This window comes from Mirounga angustirostris, unplaced genomic scaffold (assembly GCF_029215605.1).
Source record: "Mirounga angustirostris isolate CCGP_5_RB_7025 unplaced genomic scaffold, mMirAng1.0.hap1 SCAF_13, whole genome shotgun sequence".
In the NCBI taxonomy this organism is placed as follows: Eukaryota; Metazoa; Chordata; class Mammalia; order Carnivora; family Phocidae; genus Mirounga; species Mirounga angustirostris.
In genome coordinates this window covers 104,254,111-104,276,205 of record NW_026991721.1, presented here as the reverse complement: position 1 = coordinate 104,276,205, position 22,095 = coordinate 104,254,111, and the positions used below count along the sequence as shown (strand labels likewise).

At 37.1% G+C, this 22,095-nt stretch overlaps 1 protein-coding gene across 6 annotated transcripts in view; it reads left to right on the top strand.

Annotated features, from left to right (window-relative positions):
- ATM (ATM serine/threonine kinase) overlaps positions 1-22,095 on the top strand; it is a 121,898-nt gene that overhangs the window by 49,181 nt on the left and 50,622 nt on the right. For all 6 annotated transcript variants that reach the window (XM_045895110.3, XM_064577496.1, XM_045895111.3 and 3 more), the window contains 8 exons: positions 4,070-4,243; positions 5,980-6,149; positions 7,111-7,357; positions 12,833-12,948; positions 13,790-13,916; positions 14,369-14,568; positions 20,504-20,678; positions 21,235-21,399. In XM_045895110.3, the coding sequence (XP_045751066.1) occupies positions 4,070-4,243; positions 5,980-6,149; positions 7,111-7,357; positions 12,833-12,948; positions 13,790-13,916; positions 14,369-14,568; positions 20,504-20,678; positions 21,235-21,399 (1,374 nt within the window). The remainder of the gene's footprint in view (positions 1-4,069; positions 4,244-5,979; positions 6,150-7,110; positions 7,358-12,832; positions 12,949-13,789; positions 13,917-14,368; positions 14,569-20,503; positions 20,679-21,234; positions 21,400-22,095) is intronic.

Genomic DNA, 22,095 nt, shown 5'->3' with positions numbered 1-22,095 from the left:
GATGGTTTCCTTTGGTTTGCAAAAGCTTTTTATTTTGGTGGAGTCCTAATAGTTTATTTTTGCTTTAGTTTTCTTTGTCTGAAGAGACACATTCAGAAAATTGTTGCTAATTTCAGTGTCTAAGAGATTACTGCCTTTGTTTTCTTTTAGAAATTTTACGGTTTCAGGTCTCACATTTAGATGTGTGGTTTTTTTTTTTTTAAGATTTTATTTATTAGAGAGAGAGAGAGAAAGCACAACTAGGGGGAGGGAGAGGGAGAAGCAGACTCCCTGCTGAGCAGGGAGCCCGACCCGAGTCTCGATCCCAGGACCCTGGGATCATGACCTGAGCTGAAGGTAGATGCTCAACCAACTGAGCCACCCAGGCACTCCTCACATTTAGATCTTTAATCCATTTTGAGTTTATTTTTGTGTATGGTATAAGAAAGTGGTCCAGTTTTATTTTTTTGGCAGATTTCCCAGCACCTTTTATTGAAGATACTATTTGTTTCCCATTGTATATTCTTGCTTTCTTTGTTGTAGGCTACTTGACCATATAAATGTGGTCTGGCCTCTTTTTTCTGTTCCATTGATCTATGTTTCTTTCTTTTATGCCAGTATCATACTGTTTTGATTGCTGTAGCTGTGTATTATATCTTGAAATCTGGGATTGTGATACCTCTGGTTTTGTTCTTTTTCAAGACTGTTTTGGCTATTCAGGGTCTTTTCTGGTCCCATATAAATTTTATGAGATTATTCTAGTTTTGTGAAAAATGCTATTGTTATTTTGATAGGAATTGCATTAAATCTGTAGATTGCTTTGAACAGTATGGCCATTTTAACAATATTCTTCCGATCTGAGAGCATGATCCATATTTCCATTTTTTTGTGCCATCTTCAGTTTCTTTCATCAATATCTTACATTTTCAGAGTATAGGTCTTTCACCTCTTTGGTTAAACTTACTCCTAGGTATTTCGTTCTTTTTGGTATAATAGTAAATGGCATTGTTTTCTTAATTTCTCTTGCTGCTACTTCATTATTAGTGTATAAAAGTGCAACAGAGGGGTGTGCCTGGGTGGCTCAGTCGGTTAAGTGTCTGCCTTTGACTCCGGTCATGATCTTGGGGTCTTGGAATCGAGCTCTGTATCGGGCTCCTTGCTCAGTGGGGAGACTGCTCCTTCTCCCACTCCCCCTGCTTGTGTTCCCTCTCTCGCTGTTTCTCTCTCTCTCTCTGTCAAATAAATAAATAGAATCTTAAAAAAAAAGTACATCAGATTTCTGTGTATAAATTTTGTATCCTGCAACAGTATGCTGAATGCATTTATGAGTTCTAATAGTTTTTAGATAGAGTCTTCAAGATTTTCTGTGTGTAGTATCATGTCATCTGTAAATAGAGACAGTTTTACTTCTTCCTTACCAATTTGGATGACTTTTACTTCTTGTCTTATGGCTGCAGCTAGGACTTCCAGTACTGTGTTGAATAAAAATGGCAAGAGTGGACATCCTTTATTTGTTCTTGTTCTTAGAGGAAATGCTTTCAGTTTTTCAGCATTGAGTATAATCTTAGCTGTGGGTTTTTCATAGATGGCTTTATAATGTGAAGGTTTGTTCCTTCTAAGCCCTCTTTTTTTAGAGTGTTTATCATGAAGGATGTTGTATTTTGTCAAATGTTCTTTTGCATGTCTTGAGGGGATCATATGGTTCTTACTCTTCCTCTTGTTAATATGATGTATCACATTGATTGTGAATATTGAATCATCTTTGCATCCCTGGAATAAATCCCCTTGATTGCAGTGAATGATCTTTTTTGATGTCTTGTTGAATTCAGTTTGGTATTATTTTGTTGAGGATTTTTGCATCTGTGTTCATCAGGGATATTGGCCTGTAGTTCTTTTTTTCTTTCTTTCTTCCTTCCTTCCTTCCTGTCTGGTATTGGTATCAGGGTAATGCTGGCCTCAGAATAAATTTGGAAGTTTTCCTTTCTCTTCTATTTTTTGCAGTAGTTTGAGAAAAGTAGGTATTATCTCTTTAAATGTTTGGTAGAATTCACATGTGAAGCCATCTGGCCCTGGACTTCTGTTTGTTGGGAGTCTTTTTATAACTGTCTCAATTTCTTTACTAGTAACCTGTTCACATTTTCTGTATCTTCCTGATTCAGTTTTGGGACTGTATGTTTCTAGAAATTTCTCCATTTGTTCTAGGTTGTCCAGTTTGTTGGCATATAGTTTTTCATACTATTCTCCTATAATCCTTTGTCTTTCTGTGCTGCCGGTTGTTATTTCTGCTCTTTCGTTTCTGATTTTATTTATTTGAGTCTTCTTTTTTTTCCCTTGATGAGTCTGGCTAAATAAAGGTTTATCAATTTTGTCAATCTTTTCAAAGAACCAGCCCTTGATTTCATTGGTCTTTTCTTTTTTTTTTTTTTTTTTTAGTCTCTTTTATTTATTTCCTCTCTAGTCTTTCTTATTTCCTTCCTTCTACCAGTTTTGGCCTTTGTTTGTTCTTTTTCTAGTTCCATTTGGTGTAAAGTTAGGTTGCTTATTTGAGATTTTTGTTGTTTTCTTGAGGTATTGCTATAAACTTCCCTCTTAGAACTGCTTTTGCTATGTCCCAAAGATTTTGGATTATTGTGTTTCCATTTTTATTTGTTTCCATATATTTTTTGATTTCCTCTTTGATTTCTTCACTTACCCATTGGTTGTTCAGTGGCATGTTCTTTAGCCTCTGTGTGTTTGCTCAGCAGGGAGCCTGTCTGTCCTAGACATCATTAATAGAAGCATACTGTTCTGGATCTGGGATCCTCTGTACGTTATAGAGGGCAGTCAGCTTGTTTGGTTCTGAGTAAAAGCAGATTTTTAACTAGGGTGTTAAGGAGTCTGTAGATGTGTTTCTCTTGAGGAGCCCATGGAGGAGCTGACGTAGTGGGGGCCTCATAGCGATTTCCAAACATGCCAGCGATGGCCGTTTAGTAAAGGAATTTAGCTCTTTTCCTTGTTCCAGAAAAACAGAAGTAGGGTCAGTGAGTAGCAGAGTTTTCAAAATGTGAAGAGAAACTTTATTTTGTTTTAAAGATTTTATTTTTAAGTCATCTCTACACCCGATGTAGGGCTTGATCCCACAACCCTGAGATCAAGAGTCCCATGCTCCACCGACTGAGCCACCCAGGCCCCCCGAGGAACTTTTATCAATTATGGCCAGTTAAAAAATGTTTACGTTTGTTGGGATATTATAATGATTGGTCATTAAATTAGAAGCATGTATTATTCTGTCTAGTTGCCTAGTTGTCTAGGATTTTATTTTTACTTTTGACAATACATGTGACTTTTTTGAAGTATAAAGAGCTATCAATAAAGATAATAAAAGCATCTTAGGATACATACTTGGTCATGGAAAAGGAGCTTATAATCATTCTCATCTTCTTGCAATTTTTTTTTTATTTAAGTTGTTTTAATTCCAGTTAGTTAACCTACAGTGTTACATTAGTTTCAGGTGTTCAATACAGTGATTCAACACTTCCATACATCCCCTGGTGCTCATCATAACAAGTGCCCTCCTTAATACCCGTCACCTGTTAACCCATATTCACACCTCCCCTCTGATAACCATCAGATTGTCCTTCTTGAAAGTTCTTTTTTGTTTTTCTTTAGTGCTTTATACTTCACTGAAAGGCTTGTGAATTCTTTCCATAAGATCTTATCAAAACCAGTTGTCCCTCTACAGAAACTTTGATATTTTCTCAGATCTCTGCCCTTGACTCCATCACTGTGGGATTTAACACTGCTTAATGGCTGCTCATTAAATGTTATAATGGGTAAATATTTTAGACTGATAGTTTTTTTTTTTTTAAGATTTAATTATTTGACAGACAGCGAGAGAGGAAACACAAGCAGGGGGAGGGGCAGAAAGAGAAGCAGACTCCCCGCTGAGCAGGGAGCCCAGTGCGGGGTGGACCCCAGGACCCTGGGATCATGACCTGAGCTGAAGGCAGATGCTTAATGACTGAGCCACCCAGACGCCCCTAGACTGATAGGTTTATTTGTAATGTTTATATATTTACATTATATTATTATTTTTAAAATTCTTTTCAAGTCCCACAGAGCTGAGAACCCTGAACTTTTGGATGAGATTTATAATAGAAAATCTGTTTTACTGATGACGATAGCTGTGATTTTATGCTGTAGCCCAGTCTGTGAAAAACAGGCTTTGTTTGCGTTGTGCAAGTCTGTGAAAGAGAATGGATTAGAACCTCACCTCGTTAAAAAGGTACATGTAGATGAATATTTTTTATTATCCTCCTCGGGTAACTTTTAAATAATTTAAAAAGTTAAAGCTTATTTTTATTTTTATTTTATTATGTTATGTTAATCACCATACATTACATCATTAGTTTTTGATGTAGTGTTCCATGATTCATTGTTTGTGCATAACACCCAGTGCTCCATTCAATATGTGCCCTCTTTAATACCCATCACCAGGCTAACCCATCCCCCCACCCTAAAACTTATTTTAAAGTGGCACTTGTTAAAGACTTGGAGACAGTCTTATTTTTAATTTTTTGGGTTTTTTAAATTTTTAAATTTTTTAAAGATTTTATTTATTTGAGAGAGAGAGAATGAGAGAGAGCACATGAGAGTGGGGAGGGTCAGAGGGAGAAGCAGACTCCCCGCCGAGCAGGGAGCCCAATGCGGGACTCGATCCAGGGACTCCAGGATCATGACCTGAGCAGACGGCAGTCGCTTAACCAACTGAGCCACCCAGGCACCCCCAGTCTTATTTTTTAGATTGGGAATATTGGGAAGTAGTAACTCTTTAAATAGTATATGTTTATTTGGATGCAGTATCATTTTTTATATTAAGTATTTCACAAAGTATTCTTGAACTAAGCAGGGATGAATGACGTCTCATCCAGACCCCTGCCCTCTGGAATTGCTTTTATTGAGGAAAACACATGGAACAAAGAGCCAGTAGCAAGTGTTTTGCCTGATAGATTCTGGGGTACAACCTTGGGATCTAGCAGGGCCAGAAGTCAGATCATAGAGCTGTGAAACTTTTAAGTCACACGACTAGGGAAGGAACACTTGGGTCCAGTCGTGCAGTTACATCAGCACGGTGTTGGAGAGTGTTCGCCTCTGCCCTGTTCCACCACCTAGCGTTCATGGTTTGGAAAGGTCCAGACCTTTCCATTGTAGATGTTCATGTGATGAACCAGTGATAGATCAGTGGCCTGATAGACCATTCAGCATTCTACCAGCATGGTTTCCATGGAACTGGATAATAGGCCGACCTGTAGGTAATCAGCCTTACACGAGCTAATCTTTCACCTCTCAGTATTAAAATAAGTTTTTTAAGTATACTGCTACACTACCTAATTATTATTTTTTAAAGATTTATTTATCTTAGGGAGGGAGCAGGGGAGGAGTGGAGGGAGAGGGAGAAGAAGAGAATGCCAAGCGGATACCGCCTCCCCCACCCCCACCCCCCAACCCCCACCCCACCCCACCCCCCCGCCCTGAATGCAGAGCCTGACTCTGGGCTCCATCTCATAACCCTGAGATCATGACCTGAGCCAAATTTAAGAGTCGGACACTTAACAGACTGAGCCACCCAGGCGCCCCTACACTACCTAATATTAAAAGTGGATTATAGTGGTTGGATTTTTCTCATTTAGATTTAGGACTGAGAAGAATTATTTTACTTTAGACCTTCCTTTGAAATATAATCAAAGGTTGAACATTACACTATATTTTTCCATTTTTATTCATTTAACATTTATTAAGTGTTTTCTGTGTGCCATGCTCAGGGCTAATTATATTAAATATGTGTTTCTCATTTAGTCTCTCTGAAGTCTAGGTACTTTTATTATCCTCTTCTAGATGAGGAAATCAAGCTATAGAATGGTTGAATGATTGCTTCAAAGTTATACTGTAAATAAAAGAATTTAAGGGATTTATTTTTTTCATTGCTTTCTTAAAGCATTGATTTCTTTCTGATTTGTTCAGGTTTTAGAGAAAGTTTCTGAAACTTTTGGATACAGACGTTTAGAAGACTTCATGGCTTCTCATTTGGATTATCTGGTTTTGGAATGGCTTAATCTTCAAGATACTGAACATAGCTTATATTCTTTTCCTTTTATTTTACTAAACTACACAAATGTTGAGGATTTCTATAGGTAGGTCTACATATGGCACATATGAAATATGTTCATTTTAAATTAGATGGAAATGTTTGGCAGCCCCCCTCCCCCCACCTTACACGCACATTCATGCGCGCATGCACACACACACGCACGCAGGCACGGAGCTGGGAGGCTGTGTGGTAGGAGAGGCAGGACTGCTTGTTTGAACTGAAGTGTACTGAAGGGAATCACTAGGCTTAGGATCTGGCCCTGGCTGTGCCGGTGATGAGCTGTGTGAGTTTGGGCAAAAGCCATGGAAACACCCCCTGGGCCTTGGTTTTTTAGTCTGTACAGTAAGGGAATCACATGGCTCTTTAAGGGCTCTTTCAGCTTTAATGTTTGATAATCTTCCCTATGACAAATCAAAGATAAATTGTTCGTCGTTGCTGTTGCTTGGCTATGGACCATTTTGTCATTATTTTTATTAGATTTAAAGTTTAATGTAAAAATATTTATTTTGCTAACTCCTAACTCTTGAGAAGAAAATTTTGAAAACGGGGAGGTTTGGAACAACTAAATAATGTTTAGATATCAGGATGATGGGAAAACAGTTCATAATTATTCAGTGGCCCTTGTTCTTTCATTTTGGCAATAAAAGTATTTAACATTAATGGCTTGAATTCGTAAATTTCTTTCACATTTCATTTTACATAAATGAAATAATTTTGCATCAGTCGGTTATACAGAAGAAATAAATTCAGTTCATACTTTTTGATCATAGAATCAGGGTGGTTATTATATTCTCAGATCTGTTTCCTCCTGTATTTGATTATTTAGAATTTGTTTAACTTCATTTCTCCATTTATAGAATTAGAATAAGAATGTTTAATGATCTAGATAAAGTGATGCTCTCATGCTTACTAAATAAAGCATTTCATTATTTTAAGAGCTATATTATAAAATTTGACTATGAGAAGTTATATATAACATATATTGCAAAATTTTACATTTTCAGATCATGTTACAAGGTTTTGATCCCACATCTGGTGATTAGAAGTCGTTTCGATGAGGTGAAGTCCATTGCTAATCAGATTGATGAGGATTGGAAAAGTCTTCTAACACACTGCTTTCCAAAGATTCTTGTAAATATTCTTCCTTACTTTGCCTACGAGGGTACAGGAGACAGTGGGATGGCACAGCAGAGAGAGACTGCTACCAAAGTCTATGATATGCTGAAAGATGAAAATTTACTAGGAAAACAGGTATGGCTTCCCTTGTACCTACTTATCCTCTACTTCTTTCTTTCCTTCTTTTTTTTTTTTTTTAAAGTAGGCTCCAGGCCCAGCGTAGCGCTGGGTAGGTCATGAACTCATGACCCCTAGACTAAGCCAGCCAGGCTCCCCGTCCTTATCATCCCCAATTCAATGGACATATAACTTTGTAGTTTTAAGACTATTCATCATTTATGCAGTAAAATTTAATATGTAGTAATCCCTGTCTAGCATAGGCAATCCGTGAATTTTTTTATTGCTGTTATTACAGTGTTCTCTTCTTTTGATTGGCTTTTAAATGAAATGTTTTTTATCAGAAATTAAAAAAAAACTTTGGAATAATTTTATTGATTTTTTTTCCTTTAAAAAATTTTTTTTATTATTTCATTTTTTGGGGGGGGTTGCAAAAAGGTGGTTTTATTAAAGCATGGAGACAGGCCCCGTGGGCCTAAAGAGCTGCGGCCCCGGGATTGTGAGGAGCAACATGATAGACTTTGGGGCTGGGGGAAGTAAAGACAAAGTGAAGTTCCAAAAGGATTTTCATACACTAAAGAAGACTCACAGGATAGGGGAGGCCTGGCTGTTGTCAAGCTAAGGTTTTTCCCTTAGCAGGGCATTAACATTAAGACAGTTGGGAGTTTCCTGGAGGAATGTTATACTCTGCCTATTTCAAGTATTTGTTATTCGGTGCAGGTTATAAGGAAATTTAGTTTTATCTACATTTCCTTCTGCCTTTGTTTCCCACATCATTCCCCCTGAACAGTTTTGACCCTTAAATCTTCAAGGTTGCTGAGGGTGGAAGGTCTTATCTTTTATAACTTCTTCCTGCTGAATAGGGGTGTAGAGATGTCCCTACCTATGGGTCAACATTGGTCAGGTGGGGAATATTTTCTTTAAGATTTTATTTATTAGAGAGAGAGAGCATGAGCAGGGGGAGGGGCAGAGGGAGAGAGAGAATCTCAAGTAGACTCCCTGCTGAGCAGAGTCCTCTGTGGGGCTCCATCTCACAACCCTGAGATCATGACCTAAGCTGAAATGAAGAGTCTGACGCGTCACTTACTGAGCCACCCAGGCACCCCAGGAACCAGCAATGTTTCAAACAAGAGTTACGAAAACCATCCATGTTACTAACTCTTGTTCAGTTTGAATGCAGCTTTTTAGTTAATTCTGGAAATTCTACCAGTTTTAGTTTTAGGATCTTAAAGATACCAAAATCTGTATTTGTCAAAAGCCCTTTTTATGAATCTCCTTGAAGATGAGACGTGTCTCAAGAGAGTAAGAATTGACTGTAAATGAGAAAAGACTCCAAAATGGACATGGTTAAAGATCTGATGATAGGTTACAATATAGCTGCAAGGACATCCGGTTATTTCTGTGAAACATAACACTTTAATAATTAGAGCATGAAGTGATGACCTTATTACCAAAACTTCAGGAATTACATATATTCTCTAGAATAGTTACAGCATTTACCCAAATATAATCTAAAGCTTATCAGTATTTGACAGTGCTTCCAGAGTAATTTAACATACCAAATAAGAAGGCCTAATGAGTCAGAGACTCCATTTACAATTTAAATCCGGAGAAGTTTGTTTAAAAAACCTTAGAAAATTATAAAACACGAGCCTGAATAGTGGATTACAGATCATTACAAAGCTCAAAATGTAATTATTTATTTAACCAAAGTGGCAGAAAGAGATTCCAAAGGCAAATATGTAGGGTTATATAGTTGTTAGCAAAACTTGGCTCCTTTAAAATTTAAAGTTTTAACGGTGTGATGAAAGACTTGATAAAGACAAAACGTAGAAACCGGTTCTCAGGGCAGACAAAAGAAAAAAACCTTTGTTTACATTTTCTTATCAAGTGCAAACCAGCAATTGAAGAAAACTATCTTTGAACAGAGAAAAAAGCAAAACTTCAGTCTTATACCAGTGTACTTTTAATATCGATTCGTTTCAACTTTAGTCCTGACAGCATATAAAATTCTTTTCAAAAAATTTCCCCTCATAAACCTTTTACAGCTTTTTCATTAATAGATGTTTCCCTTATTTCTATCAGTTTTAACCTTGGTCTCCAGTGAAAACTACATTAGAAACCAATTGTGAATGTCACACCAGATACCTTTAGATGGCAAATTTATGAATCTATTAAACACAAAGCGTGTTTTCAAACACTCAAATATTCTTCGTTTCTCTGCAGTAAGAAGCCAAAAGCACAAACCTGCCTTCAGTAATCAATGCTTTAGTATCTTATTTCATTTGAAAAAGACCTAGATGTCCAATGAATTCAGTGCCATTTATTATCCAAGCAAAACTTTAAAGTCGTAGGTTACCAAAGAGTGTCTTAACAATCACCCATGAAAACTTTGAGACAGAAAATTATCATCATTTTAAGTCATCCTTTTGCTAAAAAATTGCAACAGAGATAATAATGAACTTATTTGACCTTTAGCAAACCTAGATAAAAGTTTCATATTTAATGCTGATAACTCTAGACATGTCTATCTTAATTAAACCAACAAACTTAAATTAGTTTAAATACCGAATATATTCCACCTGCGTCGACTTGAAAGTCGATCAGTTTGTTCCCCCTTAAAATTTATTTTAATTGGCAGTAATAAATGAATGCAAACCGGATGTTAAATTCAAGCAGTACTGAACAGTGTATAGAAAGTGTTCCTCTTTACTTTTCAAGAAGTATGATCTCAAGTTCCGATGCCCCGCTCTTTCTTTTTTCTATGAGACTGACTACATGTAATATAATTTACTTATGAATCATGTTCATTGTTTATCAGTCTTCTCTGCTAAAGTACTCTGAAGGTAGGATTTTTTTTTTCCTTTTTGCCGGTGTATCCTGGCTTCCTAGTATGTAGTGAATACTCATTATTTGATAAAAGATGGAGTCAAGTAAAAAAGAATCTAACAACTTCTGTTTGTTTTATAGTAATTTATATACATCCAAAATTATTTGAGGGAACTTAAAACACATAGATAAACTTTTTTTTAAGGTAAAAGAAATTAGTTACTCTCAAGCTTTGTTTTGTTTTGTTTTTTTAAATTTAAGTAAGGGATGACTAACCAAGTAGGCTAATATTAAAATTACGATTGGATGAACTTGAAAGAGACTTTTTTTGTTTGCCCGGTTACTGTATTGAACCAAGAAATGGAACATGGAGTTTCTTACTTGCCCCGGTGGACCACGGCCAGTTGGAGCTAGTTCTAAGTCACTTTGGAGGCAAATGAGGAGCTCCTTTCTCAAAACACAGTTGAAACAGAATGTTGGTGCTCCAGAGGTTATAGAATCTATGAAAGACCCTGCTTTTATCCTCTCCCAGCCATCTCCCTGCTTCTAAGCAGGCCTAATCTTACTACTTTTTAAAAGTATTCAAACTAGGGACCCCTGGGTGGCTCATCAGTTAAATGTCTGCCTTAGGCTCAGGTCGTGATCTCGGGATCCTGGAATCGAGTCCTAGTCAGGCTCCCTGCTCAATGGGGAGTATGCTTCTCCCTCTCCCTCTGCCTGCCACTCTGCTTGCTTATGCTTTCTCTCTCTGACAAATAAATAAAATCTTTAAAAATAAAATGTTAAAAAAACCCAAATGTATTCAAACTAAAAGAGAGCAGTTTGCAGAGTCAGAGTAAGTCTAGGAGGGGAAAAATAATTACATTGAGACCTGACTGAAACATCAGTGTCAAGAATGGAGAGAGGCAAACCTGAATGATAATTTCTTAGCTTCTTGGTTAAAGACCTAAATTCTTGTTAGTCTCAATTCCATTTGGCATTAAGTTGTTATAAGTTTGTTTTTTCTTTGGTTCTCTAGTATAGACTTTCTCTGAATCAATCCTCTAAGATTCTTTCCTCTCTGCATAAGGGTTGGTACAATTATTATTAGTCTCTGAGCCTCTAAAATCTGTCATTTGTCTGTCAAAAGCCTGAAATATTAACAGTTACAACATTGGTTAGCTGTACCTAGACATCTGCATAACTTACATGTCCCTTAGATAAACATTACAGATCTTGCTTATTGTAGAATGATACAAAACTCATGAAGCCACTTGTCATTCTTTGTGTAAGGAAATTCATTAATGTTTCCTCTGATATTAAACAGACACGGCCAGTTTATCCTTCCTTATCCCAGATATACTTTGAAATGAGGCTGGATTCTTAAAAGGGCTGAAACCCTTGGAAATGATGACTTGAATGACTGATGTATAAGCGTGAAGGAAAGACTAGGATCTGTACATTCGATTTCTTTCTTGTCACATTTTAAACTGTTTCTGTTGTGAGGAAGTGTGTTTTCAAATCTTATGCACCAAGTCAATCAGCCATTTACCATTTAGTTTAGAGCACTGTTATTCCTTACTTGGAGAGCTAATAAACCAACTTTATCTCCACGATTGTCGTTTATTTGGGTGAGGTATAGTGGAGCAGACCGATTCTTTATAGTTAGAGAATATCTGTCCTCTGAGAGGCTGTGGGTACAGGAAGTGGGTCAATGAAGAACCTGCTCCTGTCCGGGAGGATTTCAGTTTACTGTTGAGGACAGCGCATGGGGGTAGCAGTGAAGCTCCAGATTTGGAATATCAGCCAAGTAGGAATCTGGGCAAAAGTCATGCAGGCAAAGTCACTGGCAATTCTTACTAGTAAAGTATTGTTAAGTGAGATAGATTTTCCACGTAAGTGAAGAGTAAAATGCAGATTGAGAAGCAGTGTAGCTCAGTGGGGAATTTGGTTAGCCGGAAAATCACTAGGTTGAGGAATTCAGTGCTGCACCTGAAGCCTTAGTCAATTAAAATGATTCTTTAAAATTATTTTTTTTAAGATTTTATTTATTTGAGAGAGAGTGAGTGAAATGAGCACAAGCCGGGGGGAGAGGCAGAGGGAGAGGGAGAAGCAGACTCCCCGCTGAGCAGGGAGCCAGACGCAGGGACTCGATCCCAGGACCTGGATCATGACCTGAGCCGAAAGCAGACACTTAACTGACTGAGCCACCCAGGCGCCCCTGATTCTTTAAAATTAAACAAGAGTCAGATTAAGGGAGTCTTGTTTGGTATCATTTCCTTACCAGCCTCTCAGGCTACAGGTCGGTTGCATAGTAGAAAGTTAGCTGTATGTCTTGCACATCTTAGGTCTTTGGTTATCTATTTCATCAATTTTGGAAATGATGCAATAATTTTAGTCCCTTGAACTGTCTTAAAGGTCACAGACATAATCTTAACTGTTATTTTATTTTATTTTTTAAAAGATTTTTACTTATTTATTTGACAGAGAGAGACACAGTGAGAGAGGGAACACAAGCAGGGGGAGTGGGAGAGGGAGAAGCAGGCTTCCCGCTGAGCAGGGAGCCCGATGTGGGGCTCGATCCCAGGACCCTGGGATCATGACCTGAGCCGAAGGCAGACGCTTAACGACAGCCACCCAGGTGCCCCAAAACTTAAATGTTACTTTAATTTTGTATCCTTACAGATTGATCATTTATTCCTTACTAATTTACCAGAGATTGTTGTGGAGTTATTGATGACATTACATGAACCAGCAACTTCTGGTGCCAGCCAAAGCACGGACCTCTGTGACTTTTCAGGGTATGGATATTTTAAACTTAGAGAATTTGCTGCAATTTCAGAATTTCCTTGGGAATTTGATTGGTTGACACCTTCAAATGTCTGTTTCAGTTTGTAGGCACATACTGTGTTTCTTGTGTGAGCTACTGGAGAGCATCCTTTAGTTACAGTGTGCCCTACTATGCTAGCTGTATGAAAAAGTAATAATATCTACCAAAGTATGTTCAGTTTATAATTTCATTTGATAAAAAGAGTGTCTGATTGCCAGTCTCAGAATATTAGTGTGTTTACAGTAGTAACATAGAGCTTTAATTAAGACCCGAAGTGATAACAAGCCTCATTTGTAGAATTGCCATTAACTTTATAAAAGATTTCTTTCTTTCTTTTTTTTTTTTAAGATTTTATTTATTTATTTGATACAGAGAGAGAGAACACAAGTAGGCAGAGTGGCAGGGAGAGGGAGAAGCAGGCTTCCCGCCGAGCACGGAGCCCGATGCGGGGCTCGATCCCAGGACCCTGGGATCATGACCTGAGCTGAAGGCAGACGCTTAACGACTGAGCCACCCAGGCACCCCTTCATAAAAGATTTCTTAAGCACATCACTTAAAATTAAGTCATAGAGGGTAAAGGTATTTAGATAGTCTGACTGATAATGTGTAGGATGTGATAAGTCATTTGTGATTTTATTGAAAGCCTAGTTTTTCAGTGGGAAAGTAATTTTAGAACATGGGGTTATTAATCTAAATTTTCTTTCTGAAACTTCATGGTTTCTGAAACTTGACTTCAACAGAATCTTTTTTTTTTTTTCCTTAATAATTTTGTTCTGAAAATGATGACTGCTTTTTTTCCCTATAACTCTCAGGGATTTGGATCCTGCTCCTAATCCACCTCATTTTCCATCACATGTGATTAAAGCAACATTTGCCTATATCAGCAACTGCCATAAAACCAAGCTTAAAAGCATTTTAGAAATTCTTTCCAAAAGCCCTGTAAGTACACATTACTATTATAATAACTGAAGAGAGACTTCCTTCTTTTTCAGCTAGAAAATCTGTGTAAGTACATCTTAAAAAGAACGAAAATTAAAGGGAAAACTCATCTGAATAAATTAAAAAGAAAAACACTCATTTATAAGTTTATATCTTGGTATTTTACTTGTAGATATTAATTGAAATATGTCATGTATGAGACCTGAATTTCATGGTACTTTAGTCATATATTGGCTTAGGGAGTATATATTTTTTAAAATTACTGTTTGCTATCTGAAAGCTAGATAAATTGACAACAGTTTAAGATACTAATTTTCTTAATGTAATATTTGCCTTTGATATTACAACAAAACAAAATTCTGTTAATTTGTTGTTTTGAATATAAAACAGATTTATTATAGTTGAATATACATGATTCGATAAGTTTTTTATGAAATGTCTTTATTTTCTAGGATTCCTATCAGAAAATTCTTCTAGCCATATGTGAGCAAGCCGCTGAGACAAATAATGTTTATAAAAAGCACAGAATTCTTAAAATATATCACCTGTTTGTTACTTTATTACTGAAAGATATTAAAAGTGCCTTAGGAGGAGCTTGGGCCTTTGTCCTTCGAGATGTTATCTATACTTTGATTCATTATATCAACAAAAGGTACATGATATATTTAGACTAATATATAAGTTGTTTTTTCTACCTTATCTTAATTGAAAACTTACATAATTTCAAGAGGTAGAAGCATGAGTATTGCTTTCTTATTTTTGCTTTTTAATATGTATCTACCCAGTATTTTTTAAAAATTGCATTACCTATTTCTCCAACTCTAGAAATACTAAGTACTAAGGGTCTTCAACATTTTAAAATTAGTGAATTTTAGATGGCTTGAAATATATATGTCACTAGCAGTTCTGGTCACCTGTATATGGGGAGGGTGGTGTTTCTCACACACACATGCAAAGAATCCTCCAGACACCAGCTGGGTGTCCTACAGTTCAACTCATATATAGTTGATTAGTGTCAGATCCCACAACTGAGGGCTCAGTCCTGCAAGACTGCCTGCCCCTCCTTCCCTTCAGATGCCAGTCACTAGCCCAGATTATCACCTGTGCTTCTGACCAGCCCCCTCTACCCTGCAGGTTCCAAGGACCCTGTTCCTTGAGTTTGATTAATTTGCTAAACTCAGGAAATTCGTAGAACTCAGGAAACCTGTTTACTGACTAACCAGTTTATTATAAAAGGATATAGCTCAGGCACAGCCAGATGGAAGGGATGTATTAGGAAAGGGGATGGAGCTTCCCTGCCCTCTCCAAGAGCACCACTTTCCCCACATCTGCATGTGTTCACCAACCTGGAAGCTCCCAAAGCTGGTCCTTTTGGGTTTTTATGGAGGCCTCATTACAGAGACATGATTGATTACATCACTGGCTGTTGGGTATTGATACAATCTCCATCTCTTCCTCCCTCCCCAGAGATTGGAGGAGGGTGACTGATAATTCCAACCCTCTAATCACAAGGTTGGTTCTCCAGGCAGCCAGCCCCCATCCTCAGGTGACCTAGGTGCTTTCAGAAGATAGAGACATTTTTATTTCCCTCATCACTGGTGTTCCTAGAGTTTTAGGAGCTTTGTGCCAGAAACAGGGATGAAGACCATGTATCTATTTCTTATTATAAATCACAGTATACTATAGATTTGGGGTGTATATTCAGTTTAAGCATCTTTATTCCTTTCCATTGATTTTGATGATGTTTCTATTACTTGTTTTCTGATTACTACATAACATTGCCTTCAAATGTGAGTTCTTCAAAGCACACAAAGAGTATCTTTTTCCATTTTGTTTTGTCATGTTTTTATTAATATCCTATAATTTTTATTTTAATTTAAATCATGTGAATATAGTTATTCAGTCTTTATTTTCATTCAGTTAATTTTTTTAAATGATTTTATTTATTTGAGAGAAAGAGCAGGAGAGAGGGAGCGAGCGGGGGTGGGGGGCGGGAGCAGAGGGAGAGGGAGAAGCAGGCTCCCCACTGAGCAGGGAGAGGGATGCAGGACTCGATCCTAGGACCCCGGGATCATGACCTGATCCAAAGGCAGATGCTTAATTGACGAGCCACCCAGGTGTCCCACATTGACTGAATTTTTTAAAAAGTTTCTGTATTATGGTAAAATATATAACATAAAATTTGTTATTTTAACCATTTTAAGTGTCCAGTTCAGTGACACTAATTATGTTCACAGTGTTGCACAACCATCACCATTATCTGTTTCCAGAACTTTCTCATTACCTCAGACAGAACCATTATACATATTAAACAATAACTCCACATTTCCCCTTTCCTCCAGCTCCTGATAACTTGTAATCTATCTCTTGTCTCTATGAATTTGCTTATTCTAGATATTTTATATAAGTGGAATTATAAAGTATTTGTTGTTTTGTGTCTGGCTTGTTTCACTCGGCATAATGTCTTCAAGGTTCATCCCGTGTACATGAATCATGTATCAGAACTTCATTCTTATTTATGGCTGAATAATATTCCATTATATATATATATATATATATGTACTACAATCTATTCACTGTTGATGAACACTTGTGTTTCCATCTTTGGCTATTGTGGATAAGGCTGCAGTGCACATAGGTTTATGGGTATGTGTTTGAGTGTTTTCAGTTCTTTGGGGAATATACCTAGGAGTGGCCTTGGTGGGTCCTTTAATCATCCTATGTTTAACTCTTTGAGGAACTGCTAAAGTGTTTTCCACAGCAGCTGCACCATTTCATATTTCTCCTGCAATGCACAAAAGTCCCAATTTTCTCAGATCCTTACCTATGCTTGTTATTTTCTGTTTTGTTTTAAATTTTTATTATAGCCATCCTAATGGATGTGAAGTGGTATCTCATTGTGGTTTTGTTTTTGCATTTCCCTAATGACTAATGCTGTTGAACATCTTTTCTTCTGCTTATTAACCATTTGTATACATTCTTGGAAGAATGTGTATTCAAGTTCTTTGCTCTTTTTGCTGTTAAGCTGTAGGAGTTCTTTATACATTCTCAATATTGAGCTCTTATTATATGATTTGCAAATATAGTCTGGATATTGAATCAGTATGTATGATTTGCAAGTAGTTTATCCCATTCTGTACATTGTCTTTTCACTTTCCTGATAATGTCTTTTTTTTTTTTTTAAGATTTTTATTTATTTATTTGAGACAGAGAGAATGAGAGACAGAGAGCATGAGAGGGAGGAGGGTCAGAGGGAGAAGCAGACTCCCCGCCGAGCAGGGGGAGCCTGATGCGGGACTCGATCCTGGGACTCCAGGATCATGACCTGAGCCGAAGGCAGTCGCTCAACCAACTGAGCCACCCAGGCGCCCATGATAATGTCTTTTGATGCACAAAAATTTTTAATTTTGATGAAGTCTGATTTATCTGTTTTTTTCTTTTATTCCTCAAGCTTCTGGTGATTTATATAAGAATCCATTGTCAACTCCAAGCTCATGAAGATTTACCACTATGTTTTATTCTGAGTTTTATAGTTTTAGCTCTTCTGTTTAGGTTGTTGATCCATTTTAATTTTTACATATGGTGTGAGGTAGGGGTTCAGCTTCATTCTTGGGCATGTAGAAATCTAGTTGTTCTATTACCACTTGTTGAAGAGACAATTCTTTCCCCATTGAATGGACTTGGCATCCGTGTCAAAAATCATTTGGCCATTGATGTGTGGATGTATTTATGGATTCTCCATTCTGTACCTTGGTTTGCCCTTACGCCGGACCACACTGTTTTGACCACTATGGCTTCGTAGTAAGTTTTGAAATCTGGAAGTGGGTATCCTCCAATTTTGTTCTTCTTTTTCAAGATCGTTTTAGCTATTTGGGGCGCCTTGCAATTCCCCTATGAATTTAATGACCAGCTTTCCCGCTTACGCAAAAAAGACTATTGGAATTTTGAATAAAATTGCATTGAATATGTGATCATTTAGATAGTATTGACATCTCAACAATTTGTCTTCCAATCCATGAACATGGGGTGTCTTTCCATTTATGTGGACTTCATTTCTTTTATCCTTGCTTTTACAGTTTTCAGTGTACAAGATTTTTGTATTTTAGGTTAAATTTATTCCCAGGTATTTAATTCTTTCAGATGCTATTGTAAATGGAATTGGTTTCTTAGTTTCCATTTTAGATTGTTGTTGCTGGTGTATGGAAATACAATTGATTTTCGTGTGCTGATCTTGTGACCTGCAGTTTTGCTAATTTATTTGTTACTAGTAGATTTCTTCTGGATTCTTTGGGAGTTTATATGTGTATAGAATCATGTCATCTATGATACAGTTTTACTTCTTTTTTTCTGATTTTGATGCCTTTTAGTTCTTGTCTAATTACTCGGCTAGAAGTTCAATACAGTGTTGAATAGCGGGGGTGAAAGTGGGCATCTTTATCTTGTTCCTGATCTTAGTGGGAAAGCTTCCGTTCTTTCAACATTATGTTGTTACCTGGGGGTTTTTCATAAATTACCTTTATTGTGTTGGGTAAGGTCCTATGTACTCATGTTTTTCTGACTTTTTTATCATGGAAGGAGATTGAATTTTGTCAGATGCCTTTGCTGTGTTTATTGAAATGATCATGTATTTTCCTTCGTCTTATTAATGTGATGTGTTACATGGATTGATTTTCTTATATTGGCCCACTCCTGTGTTCCTGGGATAACTCCTACTTGCTCATGGTATATAATACTTTTAATAAGCTCTTACATTCAGTTCGCTCATACTTTTTTGAGGAGTTTTAAATCTGTATTCCTTTTTTTTTTTTTTCAAGATTTTATTTATTTGACAGAGACAAGCGTGCACAAGTAGGGGGAGCTGCAGAGGGAAAGGGAGAAGCAGGCTACCACCCCACCCCAGCAGGGAGCTGGATGCAGGGCTTGATCCCGGGACCCTGGGATCATGACCTGAGCCAAAGGCAGACACTTAACTGACCTAGCCACCCAGGCACCCTTAAATCTATATTCCTAAGGGGCATTGAGTATTATAATTTTCCTGTGGTATATTTATTTTCTTTGGTATTAGAGCACTCTGGCCTCCTAGAATGAGTTAGGAAATATTCCCTACCATTCTGTTTCTTGGAAGAGTTTGAGATAGACTGCTGTTAATTCTTTTTTTTTTTTTTTTTGAGATTTTATTTGACAGAGACACAGCGAGAGAGGGAACACAAGCAGGGGGAGTGAGAGAGGGAGAAACAGGCTTCCCGCTGAGCAGGGAGCCCAATGTGGGGCGCAATCCCAGGACCCTGGGATCATGACCTGAGCTGAAGGCAGATGCTTAACGACTGAGCCACCCAGGTGCCCCGACTGCTGTTAATTCTTAAGCATGTGTTTGGTAGTGGTTTTCTAGTCTCTTCTCCCCCCCCAGTCTTCTTTTTCTAATGTAGGTGGTTACTGCTACGTATTTTCCTCTCAGTGCTTCCTTTGCTGCATTCATAAATTTGGGTACGCTGTGCTTCTGTTTTCATTTGTCTCTAAGCTCTTCTAGCATATTTAAGACAGTTGTTTGAAGTCTTTGTCTAGTAATTCCACTCTCTGAGCTTCCTCACGAACTGTTTCGGCCAGTATATTTTATTTCTTTAAATGGGCTCTCCTTTCCTACTTCCTATTTCTTTGTATGCCTTGTGATTTTTTTGTTGAAATAATGGATTTTTTTTCACCTGAAAAATTTTTTTAATTAAAAATTTATTTTGTTACGTTGGTTTTAGTTGTATAATGTAATGATTCAATAATTTTATACATTATGTATCACAATAAGCGTCCTCATAATTCCCTTTATCTATTTCACCCATCCCCCTACCCACCTCCCCTTTGGCAGGCACCAGTTTGTTCTGTGTAGTTAAGAGTCTTTTTGTTTGTCTCTTTTTTCTTTGTTTTGTTTCTTAAATTCCACAAATGAGTGAAATCATATGGTATTTGTCTTTCACTTATTTCACTTAGCATAATACCCTCTAGGTCCATCCATGTTTTCACAAATGGTTTTCAAGCAATGCTCATGGCTTTTCCAGCCTGGGGAGATCCAAGTAGACAGATCAGAGCTAAGCCCCGTACATTAGTCATGTAGGTAGCTCCCAGTCTGGTTTAAACAACAGATGTATACAATAATTTGCAAATATGGTCTGCTATGCTCCCTCCAGAGCACAGAGCCAGGATCCCACACTGGGAATGGGGACTGTAGGTTTCATGACAACTGCCAAGCTGGGGAGGGAATAGTGGGGCAAAGACAAGTAAACACCACCGCGTTTTCCTACAGTTAAGTTGCCTTTTTTTTTTTTTTTTAATTTAGCATTTGCTTGATTGCTGTAAACCTTTGACTGTTCTACAGAATTCTAACGGTTCTGCCTGTTTTTCAGTATCTCTGTCGGGAGGGCAGATTGGAGGTATCCACTCCATCTCTTCTTGGCTTTGAAACCTTATTAAGGAATTAGACATGAAAGTGACTTTTATGTCAGGCCACTTCAGAGTTAGAGCTGCTGAAGGAAAATGACTTCTGCACGAGCTTTGTCAAAGTCGTTTCCTAGAACTTACTATTTTTCTCCCTGTGTTAGGCCTTCTCGTTTCATGGATGTGTCGTTACGGAGCTTCTCCCTGTGTTGTGACCTGTTAAGCCGGGTTTGCCACACGGCGGTCGCTTACTGTAAGGATGCTCTAGAAAATCACCTTCACGTGATTGTTGGAACGCTTATACCCCTTGTGGATGATCAGATGGAGGTTCAGGAGCAGGTATTTCCCCAAATCCTCTTCACAGAGATATTTGAAATAACATTGATAAAGCATTCTTGGAAGGAGCCGAATGTTTTATGTTTACTTGGTGTAATTAGTCATTTTAGTGAAAATATTCTTTGGAAAATGGTTGGCAAAACATTTTCAGTGAGTTAATATTTGTAGTCATTTAATTACAGAGCACCTAGTAATTTTGATCTCACAAATAACCTAAGAGTTTGTGTCTCTCAGTTGGGTTGAAGCAGAGAGGTGCTGAAAACTGGGACAGCAGTCGACACCACTGTGATGGTGCACGAGATACTCTACGAAATGTTCCAGTTATACTGGCACTTTTCTATCCCAGTGCTCATCCTGTAGCAGCACCTTACATATTTGGTGAACCATTTGAAAGCACAGAAGCAGTCATAGGTGGTCCTATAGAAGTAATTAAAACATTTTATCTGAACTGGGTTAGTAGAGTTTTTATCATTTATTACAGCAGGTTTGGTTGTTTTACTTTGAAACATAATTAAACCATTTTTTCCTTTTGACTTCTTCTTTTTTAAATTATGTTTAGGTATTGGACTTGTTGAAATACTTAGTGATAGAGAACAAGGATAATGAAAACCTCTATATGACAATTAAACTTTTAGATCCTTTTCCTGACCATGATGTCTTTAAGGATTTGCGTATTACTCAGCAGAAAATTAAATACAGTAAAGGACCCTTCTCACTTTTGGAGGTAATAATTATTCCATCATCTTACTATTCTGTATTAGAGTAGAGAGCAGTACTTTTTGAAAACTTCCAATTCTCTAAAAGTAAAAAACTGAATCTTTTTAAAAAATTGTAATAGAAAAACAACATGAGATTTGCCCTTTCAACAAATAAGAAACTGAATCTTAATATATTGTCTTGTATTGCAGTAAAATTATAAATATCAAGATTTCTTGGTTAAGATCTGAAATTAAATAATGAAGAAATATGATCTAAAATATGCTTGATTTTCATATGCATCAGATCCATTAATATCTCAAAATTACCATCTGATCCTTTGAAGGACAATTTAATGTTTGAATTAGAGATGGTATTTGACTTTTTAAAGAATTTTTCAAATTTTAATCTTACTTTAATATTTATAAACTTTAAAATTATGTTCAGGTGTATTTTTTAGTATAAATGTTATAATTTTAAAACCATACTCCATATCTGACTGTGTATCAATATGACAGTATAGTTAAATGTACTAAGATGTAAAACTAGAGCCACAGTACTAAATAAGTAGAAATTTAAGCTTTTCCTTTGGAGGATGCTATTACAATCTTAAAATCTTAAGTATGTTATCATGAGTCTGTTAGCATTTAAGTGATTACAACATTGGCGGATGTGAAATGGAAGAAGCCATTTATTTCTATCTCGTGTGGTAATAGTGATATGA